Source organism: Xenopus laevis, chromosome 2L (assembly GCF_017654675.1).
Source record: "Xenopus laevis strain J_2021 chromosome 2L, Xenopus_laevis_v10.1, whole genome shotgun sequence".
Taxonomy (NCBI): Eukaryota; Metazoa; Chordata; class Amphibia; order Anura; family Pipidae; genus Xenopus; species Xenopus laevis.
In genome coordinates this window covers 25,717,925-25,740,824 of record NC_054373.1, presented here as the reverse complement: position 1 = coordinate 25,740,824, position 22,900 = coordinate 25,717,925, and the positions used below count along the sequence as shown (strand labels likewise).

At 39.1% G+C, this 22,900-nt stretch overlaps 1 protein-coding gene across 1 annotated transcript; it reads right to left on the bottom strand.

Moving 5' to 3' along the window:
• Positions 1 to 638: 638 nt before the first annotated feature.
• liph.L (lipase, member H L homeolog) lies at positions 639 to 21,249 on the bottom strand. The gene is given in 11 exon segments (NM_001089893.1): positions 639 to 1,428; positions 1,458 to 2,305; positions 3,103 to 3,276; positions 5,238 to 5,349; positions 5,871 to 5,966; positions 7,164 to 7,331; positions 8,785 to 8,874; positions 9,061 to 9,162; positions 12,592 to 12,700; positions 16,739 to 17,115; positions 21,085 to 21,249. Coding segments are annotated over 10 exon segments (1,383 nt in total). The 5' UTR covers positions 21,152 to 21,249; the 3' UTR covers positions 639 to 1,428; positions 1,458 to 2,217.
• Positions 21,250 to 22,900: the final 1,651 nt, after the last annotated feature.

The window sequence follows — 22,900 nt, the reverse complement described above, 5'->3', positions numbered from 1 at the left end:
TTTAATCACAAACCAGGCGGCACTCCAGGCTAAAAAATTGTGGTTTTATTGGAACAGGCTGCTGGACAGTGAGGTTTGGCGCGTTTCGGGCATATCATAAGCCTATGATTAAGGGCAATATGCGTCAGGCCTCACTGTCCAGCAGCCTGTTCCAATAAAGCCACCATTTTTTAGCCTGGAGTGTCACCTGGTTTGTGATTAAAACAAGTATGGAGAAAGCCAGGACAAGTATGGAGAGCCTGTAGTGTAGTACACATAGGAGCTGTGGAACAGGGACTTTGGTTGGAGGGCGGATCTAGAGCAGCCTTATCTATTAGTGGTATACAACACATGTAGCAGCAGTACTGAGTATTGATGTATTGATTAGTACCGAGTGCCGTACTGTAGGAAGAATAATGAAAGTAACATGCAATAACATGATCATAGTAGTAACATGGTAACTTAAACCTGATTATGGGTCTTCTTTGAACATCGACAACCTTACCCATTTCCAAAATCGAAAATGACCATAGTCTTCCATTGAACTACAATGGACCTGATCCCACCCCACCGATAAACTCTACGCAGACAATAACACACAACCATGCAACCAGCATAGCCATGAAGTTCTGCTCAACACAATACAATAATTTAGGCCATTACCTATTCAACATGAATAATTTATTTTATACAAAACTATACAAATATCATGTTATACAGTTATTCACATTTCTTAGAACTTCATCATTGGCAATCACAGATATATATAAATAGTAAAAATTTCAGCAATTATATATAATAAAGATATAGATAAATGCCCATGATTAAGTAAAGTGTTCACATTTTCATTTAACTTTATGCATCTCCTACAGGTTCAGGTGGTTCTCCATTAAATAAGTTTTATACCCATCTATCTTAAAATAAATATGAGGTTGAATTCTACCAACTGTCAAATGAGGGATTCTCCTGTTTCTGGGTGATGCTTCTCTCATGAGGGGCGAGATGAGGAACTGCAAGTGACTAAATTAAAACTATTAATGATGTGTGGGTCAGAAGAAACTCAACCCGCACCAACCTAACCCACAAAACCTTAATCCACACCCGACCCTAACCTTCAAAATTGTATGAACCGCACACAACCATATTCACGTCATCTCACTCTGTACACTACATCTGTTCTCTGCTTCCAAAACAGGGAATCTTCGGGAGCAGTGGAAGAGTTTACTTCCCCAGTCTGATCCGCACCCTACTCTAACCCACAATGGTTGGCCAAATGTCAACCCAAACTAGGGATGCACTGAATCTTTGGCCATATACCAATCAGAATCCTAATTTGCAAATGCAAATTAAGGGCAGGAAAGGGAAAAGTGGAAAAAATGCTTCTTTTCAGATGAAAAGTCACATGATTTCCCTACGCCCCCTAATTTACATATGCAAATTCAGATTCGGTACGGCCAGGCACAAGGATTCGGCCGAATCCGAATCCTGCTGAAAAAGGCCAAATCCTGGCCGAATCCCGAACCAAATCCTGGATTCGGTGCATCCCTAACCCAAACCCACCCAGTTGGTCAACCCGCAAGACACTCAGGTTTCGGGTCAAACCCACACATCACTACTAATTACAGTCACAGTATCGCCATCAAACGTCGGATTCCCCCATTTGAATCAGCTGGGAGAACTATGCAGCAGACCTGTCGGAGAAACAACGGTTCCTCTTTACAAGGAACATACTGAAGAACCTAAATCAAAACGCAGGAGGACTCGCCAGCCAATAATTATGCAAAAGATACAACTTTTTCATTTTATATACAGTGATTAGACATTCACATTGTAAAATTAAAAAGTGAACTCCTTCAGTTTAGACTATTTTATGGCCTTGCTTACACTGCACTGTACTCTAGGAATGTACTATAAGAGGTTATCTGCTGCCTGTTGCTATGTCTACTTCATAGTTTCTGAAGAGCAAGGCCCTTAATAAGCCTCATAATAAGTCAGATACCATAACTCTACTATACATTGCCCGCTGCAGCCTTCAGTATGCCAGCATACATTTTGGCCATGCCTGTTCTGCCCAAGTCAGGGGTAAATATTTGGGAGATTCCCCAAAAATATGCAAGGGCGACATGTCCTATTTGTTACCAGTGATCTCTAATTGGGTATATGGCTCTTCAAGCAATTAAGCACATGTTATAAGATGAACAGTGATCGGTCAGGTTCAGAGGTTTCTTTTTTCCCAAATTACAGGTTTGTGTCTTCACAGGGAATTGGAATAAATTCCATCTCTATGTTTTCCAGTAGCACAAAATCATAGCGACACAGTATGGGTCTAAAAGAGAGAAAGATCAATATATCATTTTCAGACTCACACATTTAGACTGTAGAATATTTAGATGTAGAATATAATAATTTTGATATACATCAATTATACTACTACAGGTATGGGACCTGTTATCCAGAATGATTGGGACCTGGGGTTTTCCGGATAATGGATCTTCCATAATTTGGGTCTTTATACCTTAAGTCTACTAGAAAATCGTGTAAACATGAAATCAACCAAATCGGCTGGTTTTGCTTCCAATAAGGATTAATTATATCTTCGTTTGGATCAAGTTCAAGGTAATGTTTTATTATTACAGAGAAAAAGGAAATCATTTTTAAAAATTTGGATTATTTGGATAAAATGGAGTCTATGGGAGATGGCCTTCCCGTAACTTGGAGCTTCATGGATAACGGATCCCATACCTGTACTATATATTCCTGTAAAGTATGTTATATATATATATTTTTGGTTTCCCCCAAAACTGAAGAACTGCATTATGACATTTGAAGTCTTTATAAACAGTGAATAAAGGTGAATCACAGGGAGGAGAGCATTCTGATTGATGAGATTGCAATGGCAATAGCTGCCTCATAATTACACTGTATGGCTCAGCAATTTATGCAGGAATGCTGCTGCTGCTGCTGCCAATTCCTTTTATTCATTTAATGATATTTGGTGATAGAACTGGAACTTTCTTTTCCCTTTGTATTGTCTATGGCATTACATTAAGTCAGGCAGATGAAAGACAAGTAATGAAATGGCAGTATTCCCTTTTATCCCAACCTTTGCAAATCCCGTTTTACCTGTCTCTGTTCGTCAGCGGTCTCAGCCTCATTCTCAAAACTCTCAGTTTATACTTGGGGCCTATGATCGATCCAGTTGTAAAGGTGACAGATATTTTGGATATTTGGTCCAAATCTTGATCAAATTTTGCCAGCAGACTCGTTTCTTTATATTGTTGAAACGTTGCATGGTCCCTAAAGGAGGAAAGTCACATTTAGGTCGGTTTGAAGTACAGTGTTGTTTGGCAGCAACGTCTAATTGTGGAGACTGCACAGAGGAACAGTGAAACACACCCTATATTAGTGTAGAGTTCCTATCCACCTTGTTTTCCTATAAATGTCCTGCACTGAATGGGTGGGGAGTAACTCCCTGCAGAGATCTCCTTGTTGCCAACTTCAAAATTCTCTCCCTGGCCTGTGCAGTGGATACAACCAGTTGGGCGGTACTTCAGATATTCCAGATACTGAGATGATTAAAGGTGGCCATAGAAGGTAAAAGCTTATTAGCCTGTGTATGGTTGCCTGCCCAACCAAAATGTGGCCAGATACATAGGTTAAAAAATTACCATCAGACGAGGCATTTGTGTATTCTAACATGTCTCTATTGACCTGTAATATGATTTTTGGCCTTGGTGTAAAATAATGAGATCAGCCTAATTTCTCCCAGTAGGTGTGGTCAAATTGGCTAAAGATCTACTCATTTAAAGACCTTGATGGGTGTATGGAGAATCCAGTCAAACGTTATATAAGGCATTTATCACACAGCTTAGAAAATGCCAATATCACGCCGAGCCTCAAGTGTGCATTTTTGGCCCAAAATCCACCCCATGTGTTCAGTTCAGGCAGATCATTTGTTCCACTACTTACAGACATGGGGCAGTTTAGTGCGGAACTGGTGTTTTCTCTGCAACTTTAACATAGACCTAAAGACTTGATGATAAGCAACAGCCAATGACATGTTGGCAAGTTGACCCTGATTGGTGGAAGCGCCTCAGGGGTTGCCTGGAGGCAAAACAATTTATTTAAGACCTATTTAAGACCTAGCCTATTGTTCACTTTATCTGTAAAGACATAGAGCCACAAGGTTACTCATGGCCCCAGGCACAGCTTAAAATGGGACACATATAAAATCATTATTCTGAATGACTCATTAGACATGCAGAATTAATATCAATGAGATGCTAATTAGGGAAAAAAACATTTCTAGATTTCTAGATTTGTGTTTCACCTGTGATCTTTGCCATTCTACTTTAGCCCATACCTATTCACATAAAGCAGTGGTTTTTATCTGACTATTTCAGTTCGAGCCCCTCTTGAAGGTTCAACCTTTGGAAATACCCCTCTTAGCTCATAAATAGGTTATATGGTGTTTCAGTCATAGTTCCAGGCTGGCAGATTTGTGTTGACTCTATATCTCATGTTCATTGACCTTTAACTTAATGGCTTTTAGGTTTATCAAGTACAGCAATAGGGGTTCTCCCCAAATCTCACCTCAGCTGGCCTTCAGTCTAAGCCCACCTGCTGCAGGGTCACTACGGCACTAGTCCCACAGTGAGAAGTAGGTTGGTTTATAAAAATGTGTTAATCCTAAATGTATATATGTAAGCATAAAAACATCCAGGCCCTCAACTCAGGGGAGCGGACAATCCATATACAGAAAACATAGAAGGTTTAGGGCAAGCTAGGAAGGCACATATAGATCAGACCAAAGGTAGGTTGGTTAAAAAGTAGAACAAAATCTTTATATAGACAATCAACTCGAGCCTAAATCATAGGCTTCGTAGAGTGCCCTAAACCTTCTATTTTTTTCTTATAAAAATGGGGTACCCTACACCTAAGTAGGTGGAGTGTCTATTCTAGTGAACCTCGTTACCCACACTCTTCCCACCCAGGCTCTTGCTAACCCATTAACCAGAAACCAAAGTAATTCTGAGGCAAGGCTTGTACTGTTATAATTTCACATTACTAAGCCTTTCCCGTATGCCTTTGAAACCACCACTTAGTTGCAAGGCTTGAGACCCCTGCAACAGTTTGAGTTCCTACCTAAAATGCAAAAAAACTCAATACTTGGAGGGATAATGACCTAATGCAAAGTGCTGACATCTTACTAAAAGGACAACTGCCCTTAGATGAAGTTTATTCACACTCCCACTCACTTGTCCAGCTTTGACTCGGTCACATTCCCATCAAGAGACTTCAGTTTAATGGTGATATAGCCCCTTTTGGTTTGGCTGCTCCAGGTCATAAAGTCCAGATAATAATGAAATTCTGTAAAATGACATTAGTGGAAATATATGATTAATGACAGAATAGACACCACTTGAGACAGAAACATCAATTATCAAAAGTGCTCGAGACCTGGGGTTTTTCAGATAAGGGAACTTTCCGTAATTTGGATCCCCATATCTTAAGTCTACTAAGAAATGATTTAAACATTAATTAAACCCAATAGGATTTGTGTTCACGAAGATTTCATTATTTCTTAGTTGAGATCCAATAAAAGTTATTAACTATTGTTATTATGATTGTTGAGCGACTCCATAGGGCGGGAGTAGGGTTGCCACCTTTTCTGGAAAAAAATACCGGCCTTCCTATATATTTACCTTTTTTCCTTATTAATAAAATTGGGATCAGCCATCATTTTTACTAGCCAGGCCGGTAACATACAGGCCAGGCCTGCAAGTAACATTTCATCAGTAGCACATCTAAGTTGGTCCCCAAATTGCTCAAAAGTTCCATTGTCCTTTTTGGATGATATTGTCATTTTATTGTATGCAAATTTCACTTACTACAAAATGGATCCTTAGCTGCTGTGTCAAAGAAAGCTTTTGTCCCCGGAGGATTCTTCTCCACTAGATGATCTTTCCACTTATCAGCGTAAAACCCTGTTAAACACAATCAAAATGTAAAAAAATCCTTGTTATAAAGACCTGAAATCAATACTATACAACAATCCAGAACTATGCACTCAATATTGTACTCCTAACCCCACCAGCACTATTTACTAAAATAAATAAAATAAAATTCTTTGGGTGACCCCAGTAAATTTTACATATTGGAACACACTCAGGGGGTTATTAACTAAAATCCGAATTAATCTCATATTTTAAATAAAAAAAGCTAGACCAAACTATTATCCTCGATAAAATAAATTGCATTAATCGGATTAGGATAAAACCCGATAAAATCGTGCAAAAACACAAATGTTTTCTTGCTCTTTTTCTAAATCGCACAATTTTTTCGGGGTTTAAGCCCAAAAACCCCAAAATGATCAAATTATCAGGCTAAACCCAATGCAAACCACAATGGTAGATGTCCCTAGCCTATTTGGATAGGCCTTATACATGATCTTAACAAGTCTATGATGGTGGATTTCCAAATTTGTGCTTTTGCAGCAACGTGTATAATTATTAGTACATTTGCCAGATTCGTGGATGGGAATTAGGTCGAGTTTGTTTCTGGTAAAATATCAAAAAAACGAGTTTTAGTAAATAACCCCCTCAATGTTTCAACATTTGGATGGTCTCAAGTTCCAAACACTGATTTAACATTTTACGGGGTTATTTACTAAAACTTGTTTTTTTCTCATATTTTACCAGAAACAAAGTCGGCCTAACTCCCATCCACGAATCTGAAATATTATACTAATAATTAAACTCAAAAAAATATAATCGAATTTTTTTTTTTTTATGAATACTGTTCCTTGAATTTCTGGAGTTTATAGGCTTAAAAACTCAAATTTACCACGCGAGAAGCAGCGTCAAACACCCCAAAACACCCAAAAATCGTGAAGGCAAAAACCATCTCCGAAAGGTACCTCTGCCTTTGACTTATACATGAATTCGACAGGTTTTTGCTGGTTTTCGGATTTTTTGTTGCTTTTGGGTAGAATACATTTCTGAAAATTCAAGTTTTTATTCTCTAAAATGTTTTTTTTTTAAGTGAAACTATTTTAGAGAAATCAAAACTCAACCTTTAATAAATAGACCCCTAAGTAACCCCAGAGGCTTGTTTATATTGCTTATCAAATATTATAGATGTGTATTTTACCCTTATTATGACAGACAGATAATGTACAGTACCTAGAACTGGGCAGGACAGGGGCAGGAATTCCTTGCAGTCAGTGCAGTTTCCAATCCGGTAGTCTCTGTAGCTTTTACAAGGAAAACCGACAAGGTCACAGTTTTTCTTTAGGGAGGAGATGTACAGATACACAGATCGCTGGTGATCACACTTAAAATATTCAGACCCTGCATATGCGAATAGAAACAAATAGAATTTACTTACAGTACATGAATGCGCTCCACTGAATGTATCAATTGCTCAAAAAACATGCGTATTTCAGGAAAAGGAAATGAAAGAATAATTTGATATCCAGAAAGCTGTTCACACTATGGGAAGGCTGTCTCCCATAGACTCCATTGCTTAATCAAATAATTAAGTTTTTAATAATGATTTCCTTTTTCTCTGTAATAATAAACCAGTAGCGTGTACATGATCCCAACTAAGATATAATTAATTCCTATTGAAGGCAAAACAAGGGGTTTAATTAATGTAAAAATATTTTATTGTACACATAAGGTATGGATATTCAAATTACAGAAGGACCCCTTATCCAGAAAACCCTAGGTCCCAAGCATTCTGGATGTCAGACATTTGGTTTAAATTATTTATTTTTTTATAGTTTTAACATTATTTGCCTTCTTCTTCTGACTCTTTCCAGCTTTCAAATAGGGGTCACTGACCCCATCTGAAAAACGAATACTCTGTAAGGCTACAAATCTATTGTTATTGCTACTTATTACTCATCCTCCTATACGGACCTCTCTTATTTATATTCAAGTCTCTTATTCCAATCAATGCATGGTTGCTAGGGTCATTTGTAGCTAGTACCTAGTAGCTAATAATCAATTCTAATCAACTTTTAATTGATCTATTTATTTTTTTATAGTTTTTACATTATTTCCCTTCTTCTGACTCTTTCCAGCTTTCAAATGGGGGTCACTAGCCCCATCTAAAAACACATGCTCTGTAAGGCTACAAATGTATTATTATTGCTACTATTTATTACTCATTTTTCTTTTCAGGCCTCTCCTATTCATATTCCAGTCTCTTATTCAAATCAATGCATGGTTGCTGGAGTATTTTGGACCCTAGCAACCAGATTGCTGAAATTGCAAATAGTCAATTCCAAGCACCTTTTCAATTAATCTTCATTATTTATTTTTTTTATAATTTTTACATTATTTCTCTTCTTCTGACTCTTTCCAGCTTTCAAACAGGGGTCTAAAAAGCAAGGCTAAAAATGTATTGTTATTGCTACTTTTTATTACTCATCTATTCAGGCCTCTCCTATTCATATTCCAGTCTCTTAGTCAAATCAATGTATGGGTGCTAGGGTAATTCAGACCCTAGCAACCAAATTGCTAAAATTGCAAACTGGAGAGCTGCTGAAAAAAATTAACTCAAAAACCACAAATAATAAAAAATGAAAACCAGTTGCAAATTGTCTCAGAACACCACTCTCTACATCATACTAACAGTTAATTTAAAGGTGAACAACCTTCTTCATCTGTCTTCATCTTTCCTATCTTTTGTCTGCTTACTAGAAAAGGGTAAAGTTTGAGCAGTAGCATAAATTTTTCAAATTTTCTTGTTATTGCATAAGGACTTCTAACTGCTATTTTAAGTTATCTGAATTACCAGCTAATATTGTCTTTGGGCAGCCAGGCTGGTCAGTTCCTCCATTAGGGTAGAAATCGATGTGTCCCAAACTCTCCTTGTAGCCCAGCCCTTGAATGAAAATGGAAAATGTTAATATCCCTCTAAACGAAATTAACTCAATAACAGCCCATTAAACAAACCACTTCCCTTGTCTCTAACCCGCATTACTGTGATCAGTGAATTGCAGAGGTCAGTAGAACAGGTCAGTAAATGTGCTGAATACTAAGTAACTACACACAATAAAAATGCATTTACCGTCAATGTCTGTATGAACCACATCCACAAACTGGGCATCAGTATAGTGCAATCTTTCTTCTGGGGGCTTCCCATTAAACAGTGGTCCTGCCGGATCAAGGCCTGTAGGATGCAAAAGACCATTTTGATTTTTAAAGGGCATGTAAAGGCAAAAAAAATAAAATCCAATTTTTACTTTCTGTAATGAAAAAGAAACCTATCTCCAATATACTTTAATTAAAAAAACCTGTACCATATTTTATAAGAAACCTGACTGTATGCAGTGAAATTCTCCCTTCATTTACTGCTGTGGATAGGAATTGTCAGATGGTCCCTAACTGCTGAGCAGGGAAACAATCATACTTATGTACAGCAGGGGGAGCCCCGCCTTACTTCCCAGCCATGCAGAACTCAAGCAGCTTTGTTTGTTTTCCCTGTAGAGCAGTAGGCGACTGTGTAGAGATTTGTGTTGAATTTTGGCTTTACAACCCCTTTACTGTTTCCAACTCCAGCTGCAGGGACAAAGATCATGGAGCCAGATTTAAACAGATAAACTGGGATTCTATTTGGAGGATTATTTTGCTGCAGCCACTGGTTCTGCAGAGTTGGAGAAAGCGTTTACTAAACAAAAATTATAAAATCCACATTAGATTACATGACAACACTAGACCCAGTACAGTCTGCATATTTTGATTATTAATCAGTCTTGCTGTATCAGCTTCTGGCAGATATTATTTGACTTGTGCTGTTTTTATAATTTATGACGATCCCTAAGCAGCCCAGACCACACTGAGCATGTGCACAGTCTTAGTCTTGCAAAGATGTTTAACAAAGTTACAAGATGGTGACCCCCTGTGGCCAATTTTGAAAGCATAAATCATTTGTTTGATTAGGCTTGTGGTCAGTAAGTTCATGTTTATATTTAGTATACAAAATACAGCATTTCTAGCCTTATTCTATTTTAGACTTTAATTCCCCTTTAAATGTGTCCCATGTTTGATGATGCAGGTTCACAAGCTCACTCATAGGGCAGCGTTATTGCAACAAAGGCAATGGATTCCGAAAGGACTGTTACAGGAAAATTATACCTACGAATACATGTTTAACCAACAGATAACCAGTAGATTTGATGTCATATTAAAGAGTCTTACCAAACTGGATATATATAGTAGATATTGTCCTTTTTACATCTTTTACCTTAAGCCTCTGTGTTGTGACAGCCCCTGTGCTCCCTCAGAGATCACCTGACCAGAATTATAACTGTAACAGGAAGAAGTGTGGGCGTAAAAGGCACAGCTCTGCCCATTAATTGGCTCATGTGAGCTAACACATTTGCGTGCCCTAGGTTTGTTTATGTGCACTGTGAATGGTATGATCCAAGGGGGTGGCCCTTAGTTCTTAAAGGAGTGATTCATCTTTAAGTTAACTTTTAGTATGTTATAGAATAGCTAATTCTAAGCAACTTTTAATTTGGTCTTCGTTTTTTAATTGTTTGCCTTCTTTTTCTGACTCTCTTTCCAGATTTCAAAATGTAAAAACAAATGCTCTGTAAGGCTTCAAATTTATCGTTATTGCTAAGTTTTATCACTCATTTTTAAATTCAGGCCTCTCCTATTCATATTCCAGTCTCTTATTCAAATCAATGCATGGTTGCTAGGGGAATTTGGAAACTGGAGAGCTGCTGAATGAAAAGCTAAATAATTAAAAAAACACAAATAATACAAAATGAAAACTAATTGCAAATTGACTCAGAATCGCACTCTCTGCATTATACTAACAGTTACTTTAAAGGGCACCTGTTGGTTAAAAATGTTATCCCCGACCAGCTAATAGAGCCCGCATTCCGGTTGGGAATAAGAGTAGTTTTTTTTTTAAATAAATGCCCCCCACCAGTGCTACGCTACCCACACCGGGAGGGAGCTCCCAGTGTGAGCAGCCATGTCCGGTCACTCACATGCGCATAAAGAAAATCTGCCCCGAAACGCTCATTATGCGCATGCGAGTAGCCAGCACCTTTGGTTGGGGATAACATTTTTACCCAACAGGTGCCCTTTAAAGGTGTTACCTTTAAATGGCAATTTTCTATATAGGCAGGGGCGTAACTACAGAGGAAGCAGACCCTGCGGCTGCAGGGGGGCCCAGGAGGTACAGGGGGCCCCATGAGACTCTTATTGATGAGCAATTTCAACATATATTGGTAAAACAGGACAAACACTGGATATGTTGGAGGCCCTAAAATTAATTTGCTGTAGGGCCCAGCAACATCTAGTTACGCCACTGTATATAGGATTAGAATTAGCACATACTACTAAAAAAAAAGTATATCAGTTTGTTTAAATGAAGCAGGATTTTACATATAAGTTGTTTTAAGTAATATAATTTTATGGAGACCCATATTGTTTGGGGGGTATAGTTTTCCTTTAACATACAACATAACAGAACATGAGAGATGGGAACTGGCATAGGTCCTATACATGCACAGAATCTGCTAAATACTATTGTGTTCCTTGCTCTTGAGTCATTATGCTGGAAGAAGTTACACAGTCTGATAAATGTATTCATTCTAATGATATAAGAGACCTTCAATAAATCATCATGATTGGGTTTAATTTAGAGAACACTAGGCAAGAGTAATACTGTTATACAACTTGAGTGCCAGTTAGTTCTTTTTGCTAAAAGCCAAAAGTGTAGTGCTTGTACTAGATTTTGTCTTAATTCACCTTTTCTCTTTTGGCTTAACAATCAGACACTATCAATGGCGGTGAATAGTGATGGGCGAATTTTTCCCATTTCGCCAAAAAATTCAAAAATTTCACGTGAAATTTGCAAAAAAAATCATGAAACTTGAATTTTGATGCCCACGTCAATTTTGACGCCGGCGTTAAAGTCAATGGGCGTCCGAATAATGTTGACGCGCGACTTTTCTGACATGCATCAATTTTTTTGACGCTGTCAAATTTTCTGTCTATTCGCCGTCTGCGAAATGTGGAAATTTGACGCAAATTCGCGCCTGGCGAATTTATTCGCCCATCACTAGCAGTGAATACTAAGCAAGTCGCTATGGTCGTTGTCTCCCCTAGTGCTGTCACTTCAGCAGATGCTGAAGTACAGGTATGTGATCTGTTATCTGGAGACCCGTTATCCATAAAATACAGGAAGGTCATCTCCCACAGACCCCATTTTAATCAAATCATTTTTTAAAATGATTTCCTTTTTCTCTGTAATAATAAAACAGGACCTTGTACTTGATCCCAACTAAGATATAATTAATCCTTATTGGAAGCAAAACAATTCTATTATGTTTACAATTATTTTTATGTAGACTTAAGGTATTGAGATCCTAATTACAGAAAGATCCCTTATCTGGTCCCATACCTGTACTACAGAAAAGGTAGGGTTTTTTGTTTGTTTCATTCTTATGTGAGTGCTTACTCCCACTTATGTTCATTCTAGCATTTATAAAAAAAAAATCTAGAAATAAAATATACTGTATGTTCGAAAATTGTATACATAAATACAGAAGAATATAGGACAATGACATAAATATATCACCTGTAATTCTTCCAATAGAGCCATTGTACATTTTGCCGACAAATCCAGATATATGCGCACCAAGGCTGACTCCGACCATGTAGACAGAATCAAGCGTCGCCCCTTGGCTCTGTTAGAAATGGATTAAAATAGGTCAGCTAATTCTGTATGAAATCTTAAGTAAGTAACCCAATGATAAGAGCAAACCTAAAGAAACAGCAAAGCAAAAAAATGAAAGCATTGAAAATGATAACAATATAATGTACTGTTGCCCTGTATTGGTAAAACTGCTGTGTTTGCTTCAGAAACACTACTATAGTTTATATAAACAAGCTGCTGTGTAGCCATGGGGGCAGCCGTTCAAGCACAGGATACACAGGAGATAACAGATATGTTCTGAATAAAATTCCATTGTATACTACAGAGCTTACCTGTTATCTGCCGTGTATCCTGTGCCTTTTCCCCTTTTTCAGCTTTGAATGGCTGCCCCCATGGCTACACAGCAGCTTCTTTATATAAACTGTAGTAGTGTTTCTGAAGCAAACACACCAGTTTTACCAGTGGAGGACAAAAGTATATTCTATTTTTATTACTTGAAAACACTTTCATGTTTTTGTGTTACTGTTCCTTTAACTTCCAAATACCGGTTGTGCGTGCTGTGAGTTTTTGGCAGTTTCTTTACTGTAAATCTGTTGTCTATTTTACTACATGCAATTACATGTTTTTGTAACTGTTTCCTTAGCTTGATTTCGTAAAAACACATTTTTCATTTGAATTTTCAAGGCCTTTCCAAGAAATAGGAAAACATATCATCATGGGACGTTCCATACTGTATATATTTAAGCGCTCATGATTTCCCATAGTGGTCGAGTACTTTTGTAACTATTTAAATAGGGGGCAAATGGTGGAAAAACCAAACACAGCGTGAGGCAACTTTGGGTGACTTTGGAAAAAGAAGCTCCTATACGTTTTCCCATTGTTGATTTACTTTATTGCTGGTGGTAAAGCATCCGTCATCCACAGTAGAGTTGATTTAAGCGCAGGTGACAAATCTCCCTGTGCCAATAAGAAGAAAACACTGGCACACAAGGCATATGGTTGCAGGGCTAACCCATGCCATTTAATAATGCGGAAGTGCATCATTACGGGGCCCCTTTACCAAGCATGGCGTGGCCTTGTGTGCCAGCGTTTTCTTCTTATTGATTCAGGGTTGGACTGGAGCATTTGGGGTCCACTGGGGCTGCAATATGTCACCGGAGGCCGCTCCCGATGTCTAAACTCCCCTAGCTATGTATGCATGAACGCCCTCACGTAGGCACAAGTGTTTTTTTAGGGGGCAGCAGGTCTGGGCTGGACCATGGCCCTCCGGGTTTTTTTCCCAGGGTTCCGCCAGCCCAGTCCGACTCTGTCTACATTTAAATCTGTGCTACCATGGTTGCGCTTCCAAAATGATTTCCCACCAGCAATACAGTAAATCGCAGATTGGAAAACCATACACGGCGTGAGGCAACATTGGGTGACTTTGGAAAAAGAAGCTCCACATGCGTTTTCCCATCATTGATTTACTTTATTGCTGGTGGTAAAGCATCTGTCATCCACAGCAGAGCTGATTTAAACACAGGGGACAAATCTCCCTGTGTCAATAAGAAGAAAACACTGGCACACAAGGCATATGGTTGCAGGGCTAACCCATGCTGTTTAATAATGCTGAAGTGCAACCTTTCTGAGCCCCTTTATCAGGCGTGGCTCCGAAATGTTGCTCTTTTGCATTATTAAAAGGCAAGTGTTAGGCCTGCAACCATATGCCTTGTGTGCCAATGTTTTTTTCTTATTGACTATATTGGAGGTTGATGAATCCTCTTACACCAAGCACCAGGCTGCCCTCCATTGCGTGTGCTAAGGGTGTGCAACCACTTTCTAGAAGCATATTTATCAGATGGTGAACTCACGCCCATTGATTCATTTATTTTGATAAATCACCCCCATTGTTTGAGCCACTATACACTCACTCTTATTTATTGGGCAGATACACACGCTGCTATTTTGGGAGATTAGTCGCCCAGCGACAAGTCGCTTCTTCTTCGGGCAACTAATCTGCACGAACTACCTTCCCGCTGGCTAGAATGTAAATTGCCGGCGGGATGGTACTCAGATCGCTTTGCTTTTCCGAAGTTGCCAGACGTTTCCTTGTGAGGCAACTTCGGAAAATGAAGCGTTCTGAGTGCCATCCTGCTGGTGATTTAAATTATAGCCAGCGAGAAGGCAGTTTGGGGAGATTAGTCACCCGAAGAAGCGATTTGTTGCTGGGCGACTAATCTCCCAAAATATCAGCGTGTGTCTCTGCCCATACAGAGGCTTCTCAGTCGACTGGTGATTGGTTTGGCTTTTAATCACTGGGACCAAGAAGTTAAGTTTGATTTCATTTTCATTTTCAAATTTGTCCCTGTTTAGAGCATTAAATACAGTAACAAAAAAAACACAGATATTTCAATTTTTAAAATAACAGGCAATAACTAATGTTGCAAAATAAGGTAACTGTCCCTCCAACACCAGATAAACCAACTAAAAATGGCATTTCTAGAGGTTCAGTTGTGAATTTTAGCCTTTGGACAGAATTTGCTATAAATCCGAGCTAAATTGGCATCTTTCTTTCCTGAAACAATATCTTCAATGAACTGAAACTCATCTCTGATCGCCGATGAATAGAATTAATAATCAATGGGGAATTCTATGGCCTTTCTGAACATGAAACCTTTGTAATAAATAGTATCCGTAACATGAAACGAAGCAACTCAGGCTCGTAGGCAGGCACACAACTTTTTAATTTCACATTTATTTACAGGTTGTTGTTATTCTACATTTTTCTGATCAATAGGATCACTTTATTTCTTTCCCTTGTATGCAAAGTGCCTGTGTGCCTGCATTAACATTATACAAGCCTATTTTTAGTTGCCTGGCTACTGCTAATTAAATTATTTTTAGTTATGTCACAAAGAAATGGCCCATCCCTATTTTACGCACTTACATTTCACCTGACTCATTAAACCAGTCCTGCAACTACGCCAGGAATTCTTTTACATCTGTCACACTCAAAAGGGCCTTTTCCTTCAAGCAAAATTGGGTTTTCCTCTTAATCACCTTCCATTTTTGAAAGAATCTGTGGTACAGGTATGGGATCTCTTATCTGGGAACCCATTATCCAGAAAGCTCCGAACTGTGGGGAAGGCCATCTCCCATAGACCAAGGGTGTAACTACAGAGGAAGCAGACCCTGTGGCTGCAGGGGGGTATAGGGGCCCCATGAAGCCCTAATTAACATAAAATTTCAATAAATATTGGTAAAATGGGTCAACCTCTAGACATTTTGGAGGTCTAAAAAATATGTGGGGCCCAGTAATTAGTGATGCGTGAATTTGTCCCATTTCAATTAGCCAAAAAACGTGCGAATTTACCGCAAAATGGCGAAAAATTCACGAAACGTGAATGTTGACACATGACCTTTTTGACGCGAGTCCAAAATTTTTTGACGCCTCGTGAATTTATTCACCCATCACTACCAGTAATATCTAGTTACACCACTGCCATAGACTCCCTCTTTAGCAAATAATTCACATTTTTAAACATGATTTCCTTTATCTCTGTAATAATAAAACAATAGCTTGTACTTGATACCAACTAAGATATAATTGATCCTTATTGGAAGCAAAACCAGCCTATTGGGTTTATTTGGCTATCCAAATTATGGAAAGATCCTTTATCCGGAAAACCCTAGGTACACGCTGAAGGTTTTATATTTCTAGTTGCATTTTCTCATCTTGCTGCCTAAATGAACAAAACAAATAACTTAAAGGGGTGGTTCACCTTTAAGTTGAAGGGGGGGAGGTTCAAATTTCAGTTATTTTTTATTAAGTCATAGAATAGCCAATTCTAAGTAACTTTTCAATTGGTCTTCAGCCATTGTTATAGTTTTGTATAGTTTTTTTTGGGTTGCCTTCTTCTTCTGACTCTTTCCAGCTTTTAAATGAGGGTCACTGACCCCATCTAAAAAACAAATGCTCTATAAGGCTACAAATGTATTGTTATTGCTACAAGTCTTTCTATTCAGGCCTCTCCTATTCATATTCCAGTCTCTTAATCAAATCAATGTATGGTTGCTACTTTTTCCTTACCAGCATGTTGTCGATAAGTCTTTTTAAAATATCTGCAACTTTTCTAGTATTGGCCGCAGCATTGTGGTACAGGACAGTCGTGGCTCCGCGGTTCCAGTCCACTACGATGACATTGAAATCCTGGATATCAAGAAACTTCTTGACAATATCGTCTATCCAAACTGGTGGGGACCCTGTCGGCCTGTAGCCATGGATAATAAAAACGGTCTTCCTCGTAACGTTCAGATACTGGAAGCCGGTGGAGTTGTCTTCATTTAAATCTTGGGCGCAGTTCGGATTTTCTCTGGTATAAAGAAGTAACTGCACTTTCAGCCCTGTCCCAATAATGGCGTTGTGTATGTTGAGATCTGTAAAGGTATGGCATTGTCCTTCTGTATCTGTAAACAGGAAAACAATCAAAAAATGTAATGATTATTTTTTCAATATTCATGGATCATGGGTTCCTAAGGCATTTTTTCTTATGCAGAAACAAACCCTCTAAGCTACCGTGGCAAGTATTTAATTTTCTCTGTAGAGTCTTAAGGGGGCCATACGCAGGACGTTAATAGCTGACGAAAATTGGGGCAGATATCTATTGATCCAGGGCCAAACGATCGAATCATCGTTTGAATATAGAACAATTAAAGCAAACATTTGATTAGTTGCCATAGGTTAAGGCTCAGGTACATACATATATGTATCCATTGTTCTTAAAGGGGAACTAAGGCGAAAATTAAAATGTAATATACGTTTAGGGGCAAATTCACCAAGGGTCGGATATCGAGGGTTAATTAACCATCGATATTCGACTGGGAATTAAAATCCTTCGACTTCAAATATCGAAGTCGAAGGATTTTAGCGCAAATAGTTCGATCGAATGATCTGCAAATTCTGCATGTAGAGACAGGATTTCTGGTGATTTTAATAGAGTGAGCTCTAATACATCTTCTAGGCAAAATAAGCCCCCCTATAAGATATATTGGATCATCCCTCTGACACCCAACTCAAGACTGAAGACAGAATGAGTGGAAACAGATGCTGAGAGAGGAATAGTGAAGATAAACGTGATTATATCAGAAACGAAATAGTTTCTGATATAATCCAGTTAATGGATTGTATTTAGAAAGTTTCTTATTTCAGTATCCCGAAGCTACGGTAATTTAAAATTTAAATTTTTGGGATTGTTCCCCTTTAAATCAAGAAGGCAGGGTATATGGGTAACGTTAGCCAGAACATTCCTCTTTTTCACTCAATAACTCCACTTTCATCGCATATTTGTGTGTTTTGCTTTGTGGTGCTGGCAGCTTGCCTGTATCATTCCTACTCTGCAAATATTCCCCTAGCTTTCAGAAATACTACAGAATTGCTCAGAATTTTAAACCACACATCCGCACCCTATTCATATTTCCTTAAAGGGGTAGTGACATGAGTATTAATATTTCATTTATTTTCCAGCAACTGGAACCGATTTAGCATTATGCCTTACGGTGGCCATACACGGGCAGATTAAAGCTGCCGATATCGGTCCTTTAGACTGATTCAGCAGCGTAACTGCCCATGTGTGGGGGCTTCCAACGGGTCTCCAAAAATCAGACTAAAAATCAGGCAGGTTTGATTCTCCCATGCGATAGAGAAACGTATCGGATAGTTGATGCTGTCCTACGACCCGTCGGCCCCCATTTCCTTAGTTATAATCCGATCATATAGCCCTAGGGCCGAATGATGAGTTTAACCCAATCTTACCCTGCATTTGGTGGGCATATCGGGTTAAGACCAGCTTGTTTGGCAACCTCTTCAACAGCTGCTACTTGACGGGGGGTCATCTAATCCCACAGATGTCAGCACTGGCCCAGTTCTAGAATTCATTAGCCTACATAGTATTTAAAGTTGTGTCTTAGAGTACAACTACACGGACGATTTCTCTGCGTTTGTGCCGGATTCGACGCGATGCGCCAAAACGCAGCCGTCAAGTCATATGCAACAGAAAACAAGGTAAGAAATACAAATGTCGGATAGTGTTGTAGAGTTCATCCGATGTGACACGACTTCGGATGCAGACGCATCATGCAGCGTATGCATCCGGCAGTCATGTTGCGTTGGACGAACACTGCGACACTATCCGTCAGTCCTGTTGCTTACCTTGTTTTCCATCGCATCCGACTTGATGCCTGCTTTTGGCGCAGCGCGTCGGATACGGCACAGAGAAATCGTCCGTGTAGTTGTACCCTTAATCATGTTAAAGCCTTTTGAAAGTGGCTGTGGCTCATTAAACTTTTTGGAGTAAGCCATATATAATTATCCTGCCTACATGTGTTGCCCTTGAGAAATCTCGGAGTAATGGTCAGGCAACAACTTGTTTGTGATTGGCGAATAAATTCGCCAGGGGCAAATTTCCGCGTTTTGCCTCTGTCAAATAAATGCACGATAATCCAGCGAGAATTGATCACCGTCAAAAAATTATAGACGCACGTCTGAAAAGGCGTTTGCGTCAAAACCACTGCGTGTCAACATTATTCGGACGCCCATTGACTTTAACGCCGGCATCTAAAATTAGTAAAATTTTTCCCAGTTTCGAAAATTTTTGACAGAGGGATAAGAGCAGCATTACTTTGAGGGTTTACTGTTGTAATGTATAGACCTTTCTGATAAAGCTTACTTTATTTTAACCTTTCCTTCTCCTTTAATGGCCAGAACATCATCGGATTTGTTATTTTTCCAACTTTAATCCTACAATTTAAATAGAAATCTTAGTTTTAGATCTTTGCATCAAAATGGACGATCGATATCTGAACGTTCGTCGTTGGGCTTGTATGGCCAGTTTAAGGATTAGGGCTAATATTGTTATTAGTGTAAACAGCAGTGCAGGCAGGGTGCAAAGATAAAAGAAGTCAATTAAAGAAGGAATGTTTTAACTGCAGGACAATTAAACCTAATTATGTTTATGCCTCTGTATACTTGTTCTGCCTGTGGTTGTTCCAGTGGTTGTGCGGGTCCTTTAAACAGATTGGAATGATAACATTTCATTGGAATGCGGAGCAATGTGCCTATTGTACAGGCTGACATTCCAGAATAACCATATCTCTGAATCACACCCAGCAGCAGTCACAGCAGGCTAAATATACATCTCGGCACTAGGGCAGACACTTGATTTAATTCTTATATACAGGGTGTCTAACCTGTGCATTCCTCATAAAGCTGAACTTTACCATTACGCCCATGGGAGAGACAAGGATAAGCTGATGGGACTTGTCCTCGGCTGAAGTCCACTTGGCACCCACTAGGCCAGTCCAGTGCTGAGCGTCACAGCAATCAGTCATTCCCAGTGATACAGTGAGTGAGAATTTTCACTGGCGAAACGGTGCGAAACTTCTCTAGCACTGAGCTTTTTCACTAGCGAATTGTCCTCTTTGCCTTTTAGTAAATTGTTGCATTTGGTGGAACTTGACATTTTGCAGAATTTTTGCCAAAAAAACACAATTCGCCCTTTAGTAAATTTGCCTCGTAGTGAAACGTTAACTCGTACGTTCCCTTGCGATGAAACGAGGGGAATGGTGGCTCATCTGTAAGAGCTAGTGATGGGCAAATAAATTTGCCTGGCACAAATTTGCGGCGATTTTCCGCATTTCACCGCCGTCAAATAAATTTGTGAATCTCCTGCGAAAATTCGCCGGTGAAAATTCCAGGGGTTTTTTGTGAAAACTTTCTAATTGCTTGCTTTTTTCTTGAAAACGTTCGAATTGCTTGATTTTTCTGTGGAAACGTTCAAATTGCTCGATTTTGTAGTGAAAACATTCGAATTGCTCGATTTTATAGTGAAAACTTTAGAATCGCTGGATTTTTTTTCGTCAAAACGTTCGATTGCTCGATTTTTTTCGTCAAAACTTTCAAATTTCGTGAATTTTTTGGCGAAAAGGGAGAAATTTGCCCATAACTAGTAAGAGCCCTTATTGTGGATTGGCTACTACTTTACAGTAAAACTACTGCCAGGTTTAAGCAACACTGCTTTATGCATGTCCTTGCAGAGACAGGGTTAAACTAACAAAAGCAAACATGTGATTGGTTAGTGCATAGGGGCAAAACAATTCTTGTATTTGCAAATATCTGCGCCATAAAGAATCCCTTTTGATAAAACAGCAACATCCCGAATGGAACTCAGCCCAATACCTCCCCCGAAATCAAATGCTGCTTTCAGTTCTTTATTACATGTAGCGTGTAATCTGCCCAACCTGTAGTTCTCCTGATACTGCTGTGACGGAATTCTGGAAGTTGTAGTTCAGCAACAGCCAGAGACATACAGGTTGGTGACCCTTGCTTTACAGAGTGCAGCTGTGCATTCAATATCCAGAAATGTGACCCATAACACGTACCTGATCTTCCCCAGGACAGAAGGCAGCCCACGAGCAGAAGGCCATTGAAGTAGAAGCTCAGCAGCATAAGGGCAGATTCAGCACTCAGGAGTCATGAAAGTTGGGGTGTTTGTAACGACAGAGCCGGGAGAATGAGGGATTTGCAATTATGTCAATATGCTGAGCAGCAAAGCTCCTATGAGTTGGAAGTGACAGTTTCAGGCTACCTGAGCTAAACCCTCCCCTTTAGGGAGAGGCAGTTTCTTTCAGTGGGTGGATTTTGTTAGTTCAGTTCACTTCGGTTAACCATTCATTTTATTTGCACTGTCACACATCAGCCGCATTTTTCCTCTAGATCAGGGATTCTTAGGGACGTATTTATCCAAGAGTGAAGTTAGAGTTTGCCACAGTCCTCCACAGTGACGTTGTGCCGATCTCCATTCATTTGGGATTTTTAAAAGAGTATCAATGGGTGAAAATAAAGTTCACCCATTGATATGGCATTTCTTACATGTTCTTTAAACAGTTAGGATTTCATGGGATATAATCTCATATTTAGATTTATTAAGGGTCGAAGAGTAAATTTGAATTTCCAAATAGTTTTTTTTTTTTGGTTTCAAAATTCACGCATTCGAATTTTAATCCCCCAATTCGAATGTGAGATTTATCGCACCTTGACCATGGAAACAGATCTTATACAAATATTCAGGTGCGCTCCGCCAATGAGGCGAGCTGAGGCGCTCGCCTCAGGCGGCAGCACCAGATAAGTTTCCAGGGGCGGCAAAAAGTCGCTACTGTCACTTTAAAGAGCCGAATTTCCGGTTTTGAAACCAGAAATTCAGCTTTACTAGTGCGAGAGAGCGCAGTTGCGCTCTCCGCACTAGTGTTTCTGCGAGGGGAGGGACGGCATTTAAGGAGCCGCCTCAGGCGGCGTCTTCATTAGAATCGACGCTGCAAATATTCGCATTATTCATTTACAAGTCCATGGCAGAGGTCTGTTGTCCCATTTGAATATGTTAATAGCCTTCCTGACATTTACGTTTTCGAGGGAAAACTCAAATTTTCGCGTCGGGATTATTCGATCGAATATTAGGCATTCAAATTTTTTCTTAAATAACCTCCCATTTGAGTTGTGAATATATTCGAATTTATTAGAGTAAAACAAAATTCACATAAATTCAAAATTCAATCTTTGATAAATATGCCCATTAGTTTTAGGACTGACAAGCATGATAGGGGAATAATAAATATTTAGGTTCTTGGATCAACTCAAGGGCAGATTTATCAAGGGTCGATTTTGAGGGTTAAAAAAAACCTCGAAATCAACCCTCGAAGTAAAATCCTTCGAATTCGAATATTGAATTCGAAGGATTTTAGCGCAAAAGCTTTGATCGAACGATCAAATAAAAATCTTTCGATCCAAAGATAAAATCCTTCGAATCGAATGATTCGAACGATTTTAAGCGATCGATCCAAGGATTTTTATTCAATCAAAAAAAAAACCATAGAAAAGTGCTGGGGAAGGTCCCCATAGGCTAACATTGGACTTCGGTAGGTTTAAAGTGGCAACGTATGAAGTTGAAGTTTTTTTTAGGTTAGGTTAGGGTCGGGTGTGGGTGGAGGAGCAGCGGACCATCGAATTTAAATGCTTCGAACTCGAATATTGAATTTGAACTTTTTTCATCGAATTTGGGTATTCTGCGGTCGAAGTAAAATCTCTCGCTCGAACGATTAAATCCTTTGAATCGAATGATTCGAACAATTTTATCATACGATTTTACTTCGACTTCAAAAAACTGAAGTAGAAGGTCCCCATAGGCTAACATAGCACTTCAGT